Consider the following 13294-nt stretch of genomic DNA (forward strand, 5'->3'; position numbering starts at 1 on the left):
ACACTTAGAATACAGAGGGCACCTGGGTGGCTCAGTCGTTAAGCATCTGCCTTTGGCTCAGGTCATGATCCCAAGGTCCTGGGATCGAGCCCCACATCGGGCTCCCTGCTCAGCGGGAAGCCTGCTTCTCCCTCTCCCACTCCCCTGCTTGTGTTCCCTCTCTCACTGTCTCTCTCTCCGTCAAATAAATAAAATCTTTAAAAGAAAAAAAAAAAGAATATAGAAAGGAAAAGGACAATCGAGGATTGATTACTAACAACGGGAATGCAAGGTCTGTAATTTTATATCCATACACGTAATCTGGTGAATGTACCCATTCTCTGACCATTCCATAGATATTGTAGATCTCACAGTGTCTCAGAATTATCATTGGACATATTCATTAAAAAAATATTTTGTACTGAGCACCTAGAGTGGACTAGGCATTCTTTTAGGTTCTGAGAACAGGAAAAAAAAATAAATCAGCATCCCTGACCTCAAGGCACTGAGCCTAGTTAGGTGGTAAGGTGAAGGGGGGCGGAGACAAACAAGCAAATACCACATTGTGAAAGGCAAAGCTAAGTCTGCATGGAGGGGTTTGGGGACATGGAGGTAGCAGGCGGCATCTGGCCTAGTAGAGAGGAGGCTTCCAGAAAGAGGTCATCCCTCAAGTAAGTCCTAAATGATGAGTAGGAGTTAGCCACTGCTGTCCATCAAAGGAGAAGAACGCTTGGAAAGGGACAGAGGTAGAAGGCATGGTGTAACAGAGGATCTGGCAGTCCTCTGAGGAGCACAGGGAAGACCCGAGAGAGACACAAATGCCTGGTAGGCAGGGCTCTTGTAGGCCATTTTGAGCAGCTGGGATTGTATCCTAAAGGTGAGAAGAAGCCACTGACAGAATTGTGTCATGAAAATGATATAAATAGATTGGTCTTTCAGAAAAGTTATTTCTGTGACACTCTGTGAAGAATGGATTGGGGGCAAGGAGATGATAGTGGGGACAGTGAGGTAGGAGGTCCTGGAGAAAAGGATGAAAGGTCAAATCAAGGTTATGGCAGTAGGAAAGAAGGGGGAAAGGAGGGGGAAAAGAAGGGTCTGGGACATATGCAGATTTAGGGCTCACTAATATATTGGAGAGTGAGGTGGGGTGAGTGACAGAGGAGTCAAAGATGACCTCTAGATTCTGTGTTTGGGTGAGTGAGTGTGCGGTCTGGGCCACTACGCGAGACTAAGAACATAGCATAAAATGAAGAAGTAGGCTTGGCAGGTCTGGGAGGTACGAACGATAAGCTCTATTTGCATCTGTCGAAGGCACAGCGCAACCAGCCATCCACGTGGAGACAGGAGGGTCTGGAACCTGGGATGGAACTTCTCGTTTGATTGTTCATTATATCCCAAGTGTATGTATGGCACAGACAATAGAAGCTTATTTCCTACAGCAGGGGCCCTGCTTCTCAGAGAGTAGCCTAGAGGGGTCATGTGTCCTGTCCCTTAGGCAGCAGTGGCCTGGATGCTCATGATGTGACAACATTCCCCGAGTATCCCCGTACTCCGCGGTACCCGGCATCTACACTGTTGTGTCGTATTGTGAGGCTGAGTGACTTACTAATCTACCTACAGGGATCCTCATAGTCTTTTTGCCTTTTTTAACATCATTATTCCTTTTATTGTCTTTTAGCAGAACTGGAAAGGAAGCCTTCCCGTTGCCTAGATAGCCCTGAAGATATTCCCACATATGTCGTTCTGCCAAAGGATGAAGATCGTTAGAACAAACCAATTAGGAGTTGGTGGGTATAAAAGCAACTCCGTCTTACTGCTGGAGAAAAGCAGAGCAGGGAGATGGACCGAGAGCTGGTCACCATTGTGCACAGCTGCAGTAACACTGTAATTATGCTCAAAAGGGTCCCATCCAACCCTGGAACGCATATGTGCTGAATGTTCAGTAATAGTGAGGATGATTTGTACTAACCCAACCTTACTGTCGCCAGCACCACCAGGGACCAATGACACATGTGCCATTACAACTAGTCAATGTACGACCACGAAGTAATGATGATTGTGGTAACAATAATGGTAGCAATCTATGCATTATTAAGCACTTACCAGACTTGGGTACCATCAGAAGTGAATCTCTTATGTCCGGAAGTTAACTGGAAGTGATTACATCACTGTGAGCTCTTAGAGAAGATTTAAGCTTTTTTTTTTTTTTTTTAAATCTTTCTTCAGCTTTGCTTAAAAAGAGGGGGGCAGACTTGCTTTATTTTAGAGAAGGAGTCTTAAGACCCTGATACTCAACTTCTTATGACATGCCCAGTTTTATTTTTATGGTTACTCACATCATTGAAGTGTTGGCTGGTTTTCATAATGTAAGGTGTTCTTTCATTTTTATCCAGCTTCATCCACCCCTGCCCAAGAAATTCTCTGTAAGTTCAAAACAGAACAGAAAACCAATTAAGTTTTTTAAATGGCAGCTATGATCCTGAACAATGGGTATAAATATTATATACATTAAATTTGACCCTCTCAAATGAATTTTGGCTCATCTCCAGCATTTTACTACTTGATGCCAAAAAAGAAAAAGATTTTTCAATTTCCACCTTTCTCTTATAAATGTTTGAAATTTTGTCCTTATTAATAAGAATCACGATAAAGGCTTCTCTGAAACTGGGACACAATGACCAACACGTGAAGAATAAAGATGTTAAGTACTAACTCAGCAACCAAGACTATTTTCCCTGGATCAGCTTTAAAAAATTTTAAGCTTTGGCAGAAGGCCTGAAAAATCCATCACAACCAAAAATGTTAATCACGAACAACATGTATTCCTCTACTTTGCTCTGATATTCTCCAGGACGACATCAAATCACGGGTAGGGATTTTCCTTTGCTCTCCCCAGGGCCCAGAACAGGACACATCGTGAAGGCTGAACAAACACTGTTGTTACCACTTCATATGGGGAAGGCAGTTACAGTGGTAGGAGCTCTGCCTTCTGGAAGGTCTGTCTTCTGAATAACATCCCTGCTCCTTTACTTCACTCACGAGCAGCCCACCAGATCACAGCAAGCAATGGCCAGGCAAGCTGGTGTCTACAGGAAGTATTTTGTATAGGCATGACAACAAACAACCTGAAATGAAATTACTCTGATACACTCTTAATCCAGAAGTGTTGAGTGAGTCCCTGCAAAAGGTTTTTTTGTTCCTCCAAGTTCCTGCAAGGCTGTTGGACGTAAAGGTGTGGCAGTTCCACAGACAAAAATAATGGGTGGATATCCAAGCCAGCAGGGAGGAGAGGAGAGGAAGGGAGAGTCCCAGGCAGAGACCAACCGTGGGGGTTTGGCCTTTGCTTTTTCTCTTCCTTCACAGAGGTCAAGTTCATCTCTCCCACTGAATCCCCACTGCACTAGAGGGGAGTCAGGGAGTGGTGGGGAGAGGTACTATGGTGTCTTTTTTTTTTTCTTAGAGGGGGAGAGAGAGAGAGAGAGAGCGAAAGAGAGAGAGAGAGAGAGAAAGTGGGGGAGGGGCAGAGAGAGAAAGAGAGAGAATCTCAAGCAGGCTCCATGCCCTGTGCAGAGCCCGGAGCAAGGGTCAATCTCACGACCCCGAAATCATGACCTGAGCCAGAATCAAGAGTTGGGTGCTTAGCCGATGGAGTGCCTCCCAGGCATCCCATGGCACTGTGGTTTCTATCTCAAGTCTTCAAGAAGTCACTGGGTTCACCTGGATAGCCAATAGTCCACATTTCTTCCCCACCGACCTTATTCATTGGTAGAGACAGGGAGGGTGAGAAGATAGAACGCCTACAGAAAAGCCTGCAGGGGCATCTTCTGGCCCTGCCGCTTATGCCTCTCTGACGTAGCTGTGGCTCCGACCACCCACCGCCACGCCTGACCCTCATCATCGTGATGGCCTCTTCCCTACCTACGACATGCGTCACATTTGTATCTCTTGCCCAGTCCCTCCTTTACCCTCAACTCAGTCTTTGAGGATGTGGGCCAACAGTTGTCATTTGTCCAAACAAAGGTCTGGCTTGTGGAGCTGTTTGCTGCAGTGGGAAGGGGCTAGTGGGCCCCCCATGCTCTACGTGAGGAGGTCGAAGCGGTGATACGGGCGCTCACCACGGGGCAGCTGTCGCGGCACAGGTCAGCTCCGCACACACCTGGGTAAAGCTCCATCTTGGGAATCTATCTACACTGTTGTAGAGTCTCAAGGCTCGGCAATACTTGTTGATTCGTGGAAGCGGGTGAGTAATTGTAGTGGAATTTCCAGATTTCACCCATCATCAGTGCTTCTCCAAGTATAGTCTTAGATCACGCAGTCGTGTCTGGGATTCTCATGGAAAATGCCGTTTCCTGGGCCTCAAACCTACTAGAATCCGAATCTCTGAAGGGGATATTTAGGAATACACATTTTTAACAAGTTTCCCAACGGATTTTAGGCACCACACGGTGTGAGAACCATGGTTGCAGCCATATTGAGGTTCCTATGATGTGAGGATGTGAGAGTACAAAGAAATTCACATTCTGTGGGAACCGCTGGTCATAAACACAACAGTGACCATCATGACAGTCCCCAGTGTTTCCAACTCGATACTTCTAACCTCAACTGGGACCAAAAGGCATTGAAGTCAGACCAAACCACCATAAGATTAAGGCTCACACCTCTGTGCACACACAAGCTCTAAGCCCGCAGGCCTGCCTGAGGGGCCGGCAGCGGTGAGGGCCGCACTCACTCATAGGGAATGCTTCTGAAGATGACGTGGTCCAGGAGGGTGATCTGCTCCGCCAGCTCCATGGCTGACAGGGTCTCAAAGCACTCAGCCTTCGCACAGTCTGTCTGCAAGAGAGGAAGGTGGGGATGAAACACACCGCGAGCAGGTGCCCAGCAGCACACGGCAGCTGCTCCAAGGACAACGTCCATCAGAGACTCTTGCTACGAAGAAAATGGCAGAGAGCTCAGAAACATCAGCCAACATTCACAGCATGGACCAACTGCTAAACCCTGAGTCGAATTTAGGTCATCACACAGTGCTTCATGGATACAACTGCGGTCAGTTACGGGCATAATACTGCTCGCCTCTGAGAAGTAGTTTGCACATAAGTCTGTGGGATGAGACTATGGCTGGACTTACCAGTTGAATTATATCTTCTAATTTTAGGTGGATGTCATCTTGATCATCTTGTGAAAGGGCCCTAAAAAAATAAAAAATAAAAAATCCTCCATGAAAAGAAAACAGACATGCCAGGGATGAGACGACCACATGCACTTTGGATTTCCCTGGCTGGGAGGCTGGAGGGTTTGGGTCCACCAGGCTGTGCCGCCAGCTGGAGGTTACAGAGACATGAGCTGCAGAAGAGAAGTCGAAGCAACAGAAAAATATCATCGAGAGCGCTGGCTTATCTCGGGGGCCAACTTGTTACGTACAAGGTGGGACACGAAACACCCACCGTCAAAGCGAGCCTGGGGGGAGCCGGCGTGCTCTGCGCTGGTGAGAGGATCCGAGCCATGAGTCTGGGCATCCCATAATACCATCGGTATTGATGGGCCCCATGCACATTCCTCCAGCCCCCACCCCGGCCCTCCCCTGTGACGCTGAGGCAGAAGATGCAGAGCCACCCCCTTCCTGTGCATATGTAGACCCAGCAGCTCGGCGGGGGTCCTGGGGGGCAAGAATTTGAACAAGGCAAGGCAGAAGCCGGCAGGTAACTCTTCTCCCTTGATTCCCAGGCGGCCTTTCCTGAGACACATTTGGTGCTGTAGCTACACGCACAGCCAGTCAGCCCTCAGTGGTTTTTTGCAGTGATGAATGACTGAATAAACACATAAGTTAATTAATCCTGAAGTGGGTGCTGGTTTCAGAGTGGGAGTGATATTTCATGTCCAACAGAAGTTCAGAGTCCAGGAGAATGATGCTGATTATGTAACTTACCATCTGGGCCCTTGTAAGTTTTCCAAAATGAAGGCACCATCACATACTAAAGTCCTAACATGTTTCAATGGTCAGTCTGAAGACACGTAGCCTGTCTGCCGGAGGAAGGTAGTTTCCCAAGAATAATGGCGTGATGCTGCGTGGTGCTCTGGACTGATGAAAACAAAACGACCCCCCCTCAAAAATATGGACTCAACAGAGATGGCTCACTGTATACGCGCCACATGGCAGCCGTGCATGAGCCATCTGACGTAAACTCTCAGAGCATAAAAAATCCCTTCAGAGGAAGCATTCTCATCTCCATTGTACAGGTGAGGACACCGACGCTCAAAGGAACTAACGTGCCCCGGCTTCGGTCTGTTGAGCTGTCCTACCGCCCTCGCTTGTCTTAGGCAGGTGCACAAAGGCACCTCTTCAAAGATCCAGCACAGAACACATCCAAAAAAGTCCAGTCTCTTTCCTCTATCTTCCTCTTTGACAAAAGCTCTTGGCTGTTTACCAGGGAGAAGATTCCTTCTAGAGTAAAGGAGTGGCCGTCCTCTTGTTAGCAATGAGCCGTATCATTTGTGAGTGGAAAGAAAAACTCAGCATATGATAAAAGGCGGATTAAGGTGAGGAAAAAATAAGCAAATGCAAGTCTTTCTCCAAAGACTGTTAAATCGCACATAAGGATTACACATAGGGGATAAAAGTGACTCTGTCCCAAAGCTGATGTCATTCTTTCCAGGGTAGTCTAGGTTCCTGGAGAGAGCTCGGTGGCCACGTAACTATGTGTACCCATGGAAAAGATCTTTTCTTTCTTTCTCTTTCTTCTTCTTCTTCTTCTTCTTCTTCTTCTTTTTTTTTTTTTTTTTTTTTATGAGGCTGGGCAATAGTTTTTCCTCGGAAAGAAGTGGTCAAGAAGTTAGTTAGCTTCTATCAAATGTTCCTTTCCTTGGTGATCTCACGCTAATGTTCCAAGATATGTTCTGGTCCTATTAAATTATCTAACGTTTTCTCTTTTCCCAAATGCCTGTTGATGTTTCTTAGGGCTTTGTGAGGTTTGTGGGACACCTTTTCGTGACCTGAACCCACTTCAGCTGCCTACCCATGAAGTCAGTCATTTTTTGTTTTGTTTTTTCACTTTGTGGCATGCTAGGTGTCTACCAAGATCTCTGTCTACATTGATTCAGAAGCCAGCTAGTCAGACGACGTTGGAGAAGTGGTATTTTAGAAATACCAAAGTCTTGAGCAGAGGTTTTTAGTCACAAACAAGACAACAAACTACGTATGCCAATTAAGTTTCTTCATCATAAAGTAACCCCCGTGAGACTGTGTGAGACAGAAGTGGTTTATTCTTGGAAGCTTTCAGTTTCCCGTATAAACGTAATACATGTTTAAGTACATTTCATGTTGACATCGCACTGTTACACAGCTTGACTGCGATACAGCTCTAATGCCAGGGCTACGTTTAACTGCAGTGTGATATGTCTTTATCTCTCGCAACCACAACTTCTATTCACTAGGAGGTATGTTCACAAATTTTCCAGATGGGAAGGCCCCTCTACCTCTGGCCCCGTTCCAATGGAGGACAGACGTTCTCCTAGTCTTCTGACTGCCTTCGTGCTTTGAGGGACACGCCAGGCTACTGGGTTTCTCTCACATCTCCCAGCTGGCATGATCAGTTCAATGTCTGTGCATTTATAATGAAATGCCAAATAAAACATTCAAAAGGAAATGGGATTATTCAAGTTCTGCGACTAGAAAAGTCCTCTTTCAACAGTAGAAATCAGATAGGCTTAAAAACAGAGCCAAGAGCAATTGGCCTCTGTCCCCAGGCTGGCCCACACTCTCTGGGCTGCCTGTTTGCCACGGAGACTGGCTGGCTTATGCCCATGGCGTGACTATCTCCGTCTCTGCTCCTCCTCACTTTGTGAATGGTTCAATCGCTTGTTGCTTCACCTGCTGGGACCTGCCAGACCACCTCTTCCTTCCTTCCCTTTCTTGGGCATGGCTTTGCCTCCTGCCAGGCTTACTTGAGCTCGTTGCTACCTATGCTCTGGCATATTTTTTAAAAAGTCAGATGTCCACAAATGCATGGAAAGCTTGAGTACTAAAATCTCCTGCTTTCGGTTGGAAATAATACCCTGTTTGTTTCCAAATTAAAAAATAAATGAACAGGGGCACCTGGGTGGCTCAGTCACTAATAAGCGTCTGCCTTCAGCTCAGGGCCTGATCCCAGGGTCCTGGGATTGAGCCCCACACTGGGCTCCGTGCTCCCCTGGGAGCCTGCTTCTTCCTCTCCCACTCCCCCAGCTTGTGTTCCCTCTCTCGCTGGCTGTCTCCCTCTCTGTCAAATAAATAAATAAAATCTTAAAAAAAAAAGAGAAATGAACAGAAACATCTTTATAATTTTCCACATAATTTCATATAATTATCATATAATTATTATAATTTTCATGTAATTATCAAATAATCCTTTTGATTTCTGTTTCTTTCTCATATACTCCATGACAATATTTTTTCAGAAGGAGATTTCATGAATGATGGCATTCCATCAGTGATGGTTATATCGAGGTCTTACTTCCTACTCTACTTTCTAATCATTCTGACATGATTTAAAAAGTATAAATATGTAAATATCATACATATAAACATAAGTAACTGTATGATAAGTTTTCAAAAACCCTGATAAATTAATGTATCATTTATTCCTCCTATAATCACAATCTTGTGTGCTGGGGCAGAGACCCTTAAGCTTAGTGCAGATGGAATGAATTACTTGGCAGGGGAACTTCAGTCAAAGGTCAGTAGTTTTCTTGCACCAGGATTTTTTTTCTTCTTTTCTTTCCTTGCCTCTCCTCTCCTCTCCTCTCCTCTCCTTTCCTTTCCTCTCTCTTTCTCTTTTTTCTTTCTCTTTCTCTTTTTTTTTTTTTTTTTTTTTGCACAATCTATTATACACTCACTTGTTGGGAAGATAAGTTAGTGCCTCTGAGACCCAGCTGACCCACCTGGGACTCAGGGTCTGGCTGTTTGCTCAGCTAATGGGCTGGTGACCCCACTGGTATCTGTCTGCTTTAGTTGATATGCTCAGGGCTAAACAAAGACTTTTGTTTGTCTTGGCCTCATGGGAAGAAAGATGGTCAGAGGTAGGAGAATGGATGGCGTAATATCTATTCCTTGCTTGGCTCTGTGGGTGAATTTTGAATTGTTATGGTGAAAGATGTAGAACCAGGAGCCAAAGGAGCTATTTTCACGAGAGAGCGAGACTCTGGGTTGAGTGAGGCTGCTCTGGGGCCCACGGGGAGCAGGGACAGAGCGGGTGGTATCTTTGTCAGCTTTTTGATAAGGAAATGTGGCTTTAGAGGACTGTCAGACAGCATTCTTGACAGAAACAATGGCGGCACCGATAAGGTCTCTCCCTCAAGTGGTGTCTGGCAGTGAACTTGAATAAAGATGCTGAGGCAGAAAAGTGACTGGGTTTGTTCCTGAGCACACATTTCTTGGGCCTTTTGGGATCACTTTGGGAAGACTTTGCAAGGGATCAGAATTGTGGGTGGTCATCTGAGGGCATCCCGTCAGTAGAACTGCTTTTTTGTTTTGCTTTTTACTTCTTTTTTTCTTTTACAAAATAGCAAGTGGGTTAGGACTATAGTTTCAACTATATTGAGATATAATTCCCATGTCAAATAATTCATTAAAGTGAACATTTGAATGATTTTTTATTCCATTCATGTCTTTGTGCAATATTAAATTGGTTTTTAATGTTATTATAATCTCCTTTGTATAGACAAAGTGATGAAGCCTAAGGAAAGTTGAGTTTGACTGAGACCTAGCTTGGTTTTACTCGCGCCATATTGCCTTCATGGAAGAAACTATTTTTCCTAAGAGCTACTGTTTGAGCTAATAATCATAATCATAATAAGTGTACCAGTAAAACAAGTGCTACTTATGTTTCAGGCATTGTGTTAACTTCTTTGTACATATTATGTCATGTAATCGTCAAAACAACTTAATAGTAGGGACTACTAGCCTCATTTTATAAATGAGGGAACTGACGTTTAGACTGTTTAAGAAAGTTGACAGCCATGAGTGGCTGAACCAAGATTACACCTGTGAATCCTGCAAAAGTTAGAATCAGACCCTGCTCCATGTCATGCTCCCAGCTGTACCATCTACTAAAATTTCTATTTCTTTTTGATCCCACACCTCCAATTCTCAGGTCATTTATTCAACAAAAAGAATTTGTGCATCTTAAGCCTGATAAATAATAAAGGCCTGGAATGGTAAATAGGATTCATCTTAACGGCCAACTCCAATTAATGACGTGCCAGTTAAGGGAGTTCTGAGCTCACCACTAGTGTGGGCAGAAAGCCCTTAGGATTGATTGGTAATGTCTGGCATGGGTGTTGTGAGGGGATGGGCAACATGGGGTTTCATATTTGCTAATCCCAAGAGTCTTTCCCAGTCTGAACACCCTCGCTTCCCTGACGGCTGTCCAGTCAAATGTCCCTGGGGACACAAACTTCTAGAAAGTATTCAGATTCCTAGAGTTGCCCTAATAAAGTACCACAAACTAGGTGGCTTAAAACAACAGAGATTTATTGTCTTAGAATTCTGGAGGCTAGAAGTCCAAGATCAAGGTGTTGGCAGGGCCACATTCCCTCTTGAAACCTGTAGAGGAATCTGCCTCATCTAACTTTTAGTGGTTTTCAAGCAAATGGCATTCCTCGCCTTGCAGCTGCCTCACTCCAATCTCTGCTCCATCTTCCCATGACCATCTTCTACATCTCTATCTTCCCAGAACCACCTTCTGTGCCTCTGTCTTCCCAGGACCACCTTCTGTGCCTCTGTCTTCCCAGGACCACCTTCTGTGCCTCTGTCTTCCCAGGACCACCTTCTGTGCCTCTGTCTTCCCAGGACCACCTTCTGTGCCTCTGTCTTCCCAGGACCATCTCTATGTCTCTATTTTCCCATGGCCATCTTCTCATAAGGACACCAGTTATATTGGATTAGGGGTCCATGCTACTCCAGTATGACCTCATCTTAATTAATTACATCTGCAATGGCCCTATTTCCAAATAAGATCACATTTTTAGGTACTTAGGGTTAGAACATCAACATATCTGTTTTGGGGCAACACATTCCACCCGCAAGAGCCCCTAAACCAAAGAAGGGTCTGGTGGTGGGAGCTTGAACTGATGGTACTAAGAATGACTTATGAGCCAACTGCTAAAATGTTACAGACCAAAATCCAGCATCTCTGAGTTAAAGAGTGACTTCCAAAAACATGGTAGACTGAGCTAAGATGGACTCCCCTCTACGCACAAAATTCTGGATAACAAAGAAACAATATAGTCAAGCTTAGAAGAAAGGAAGGACTCTTTCCAGAGATTACAAATGAAGATGGAACTAGAAACCAAAATGGTAAAGGGCTACCAGGTCTAGCAGGTAGATGCTGGGCTTCCCATCCCTAAACAGGGACAAATGACATGGCCAGGAGTCAGGGGAAAAGCTGTAACTGAAATGTCTGCACAACACCACTGATGGCTGTCCTCCTCCTGTAGAGCAGATGAGAAAAAAAATCCACCCATCAGTTCAAGCAACCATAGGAAAGTTTGTTACCTGCTTGGATGCTGGGTGTAATGACAGCCACAAAGAGTCTCTCGTGGGAAACCCAAAGTTCAAGCTTTTATCACACCCACGAGCTTTTATACAACCTACATGATGTGAGAATCCCATGATGTGAGAAGTTGTTAGTGAAACTGGTCTAGGATCGGTGAAACAAGCCAGAGACACACGTAACTGCTATATGGTGCACATCCACAAGCCGGGGGCACAGGACTCACGCAGAAATGCTACCATCCTGCTCACAGACATGAGCTTATGATCAACAACTAGACCCGACGGCAGGAAAACCGCATGTCTCTGCAGTGCCTGCTGGGCTTGCAGGACAGGATCCTCAAGGCATCCTTCTTTTCATTTCTGGTTCTGCAAGAAGCCACTGTCGCCCACACAGACAGGAGGCCCACACAGGCACGCCACACAAGCCACGTCGCCCAGGCCAAGTCTTCCCGAGGCAGCAGACACCAACATGCCCCCGGGAAAGAGAAGATGAAACGTCACACTTTGTGGTGACAGCAGACTCCTTGCTGTCCCCAGGAGTCTAAGATACATCTTCCTGGTCTGATAGGATCTTATTTTCTAGAACATTGCTCCAATCACCCAATGTCATTAGGAGGCCCCTGTAACTGCATTTTACCTCAGGATATTCGCCGTGGCTTTCCTTTCCTGGGGAAGAAGGTCTGGGTCTCGCAAAACTTCTTCTAGCAAATTGAGGACATTCATCTTTAGTTCATTGTTGAGTTCAAAATCCTATAAAATAAAATGCATCTTGTAAAATTTTAGTCGTGAAGGTTTTAGCTCCATGACACATGACACCATTTCTCATGATAAATTCTCTAGAAGCTATGTATGGAAATTAAAATGTACGGACCCTAGGACTGCACTCCCGGCCAGAGATCCTGAGTTCATTGGTTTGGGATGGGGTCCTATTATTGGTATTTCTGACAGGCTCCCCAGGGAGTGGGAATTCCTCAAAGATACAGGCACTTCCCTTAGCCTGAACCACTGTGCCTCCTCCCCATGTTTACTTCTACTCATCTTTCATGTCTAGGAGGTGATAAACGTTCTCTCAGGAGCTTCTTTATTCAATCCAATGGGATCAAGGGCTTTGCTTTGATGCTCCCATGGTGCCCCCTACCATAACCTGCTGTATTGTAAAGGCTGAAATAATGGTCTGGTTTCCCACTGGACCATGTATCAGATCAGTAACTGGGGCATAGCAATAGCTAAAAGAAAAAAAAAATCTGTTGCAAGAATAAAATCTGTCATTCGGGCAGTGACTTGAATTAAGAACTTCAAAACAGAGATGCTAAGGGCTAAAGAATAGACAACACTCGCAGACTAATGATGAGCAAGCCCAGGAGTGGGACTGAAGGGGCGCCCGCTGGGCAAAGCTGGGGCAAGATGAGCATCAAAACGGATAATGAGAGTGATAAGTATTAACCAACTGAATCAAAACAACCTGTAAATCCCTACCGATGTTCACAAAGACATAAGAGGTAAATACAGAAAGAGGGTGGAAGAGAAACTCTTCTTTACAGTAGAATTCCAACTAATAAATGCAAAGAAATAAAAGAGGAAAATCACCATTTGACCAAAGCAGTAATAACTGATCAGGCAACTGAGCGGATGCTGAAATTTATTGGGAAACAGAATTAGTGGTGTCAGAGTTCCCTACTGCCCCTGCAAGAAACGATTTGTTAATTACAGAGAGACTCTGGCAGACATGACCGCCACAAAGTGATCAGTTACCATCACCAACAGTGGAACAAACCCACATAGGGT

General features: G+C 45.1%; 1 protein-coding gene across 1 annotated transcript in view; it reads right to left on the reverse strand.

Annotated features, from left to right (window-relative positions):
- The window catches only part of RASGRF2 (Ras protein specific guanine nucleotide releasing factor 2), a 232251-nt gene that overhangs the window by 15098 nt on the left and 203859 nt on the right, over nt 1-13294 (reverse strand). The window contains exons 19-22 of the mRNA XM_040622131.1: nt 12147-12259; nt 5108-5168; nt 4709-4812; nt 2316-2400 (exon numbers count right to left, since the gene is read on the reverse strand). Of these exons, the coding sequence (XP_040478065.1) occupies nt 2316-2400; nt 4709-4812; nt 5108-5168; nt 12147-12259 (363 nt within the window). The remainder of the gene's footprint in view (nt 1-2315; nt 2401-4708; nt 4813-5107; nt 5169-12146; nt 12260-13294) is intronic.

The sequence above is a fragment of the Ursus maritimus genome, unplaced genomic scaffold, assembly GCF_017311325.1.
Source record: "Ursus maritimus isolate PB19 unplaced genomic scaffold, ASM1731132v1 scaffold_5, whole genome shotgun sequence".
Classification (NCBI taxonomy): Eukaryota; Metazoa; Chordata; class Mammalia; order Carnivora; family Ursidae; genus Ursus; species Ursus maritimus.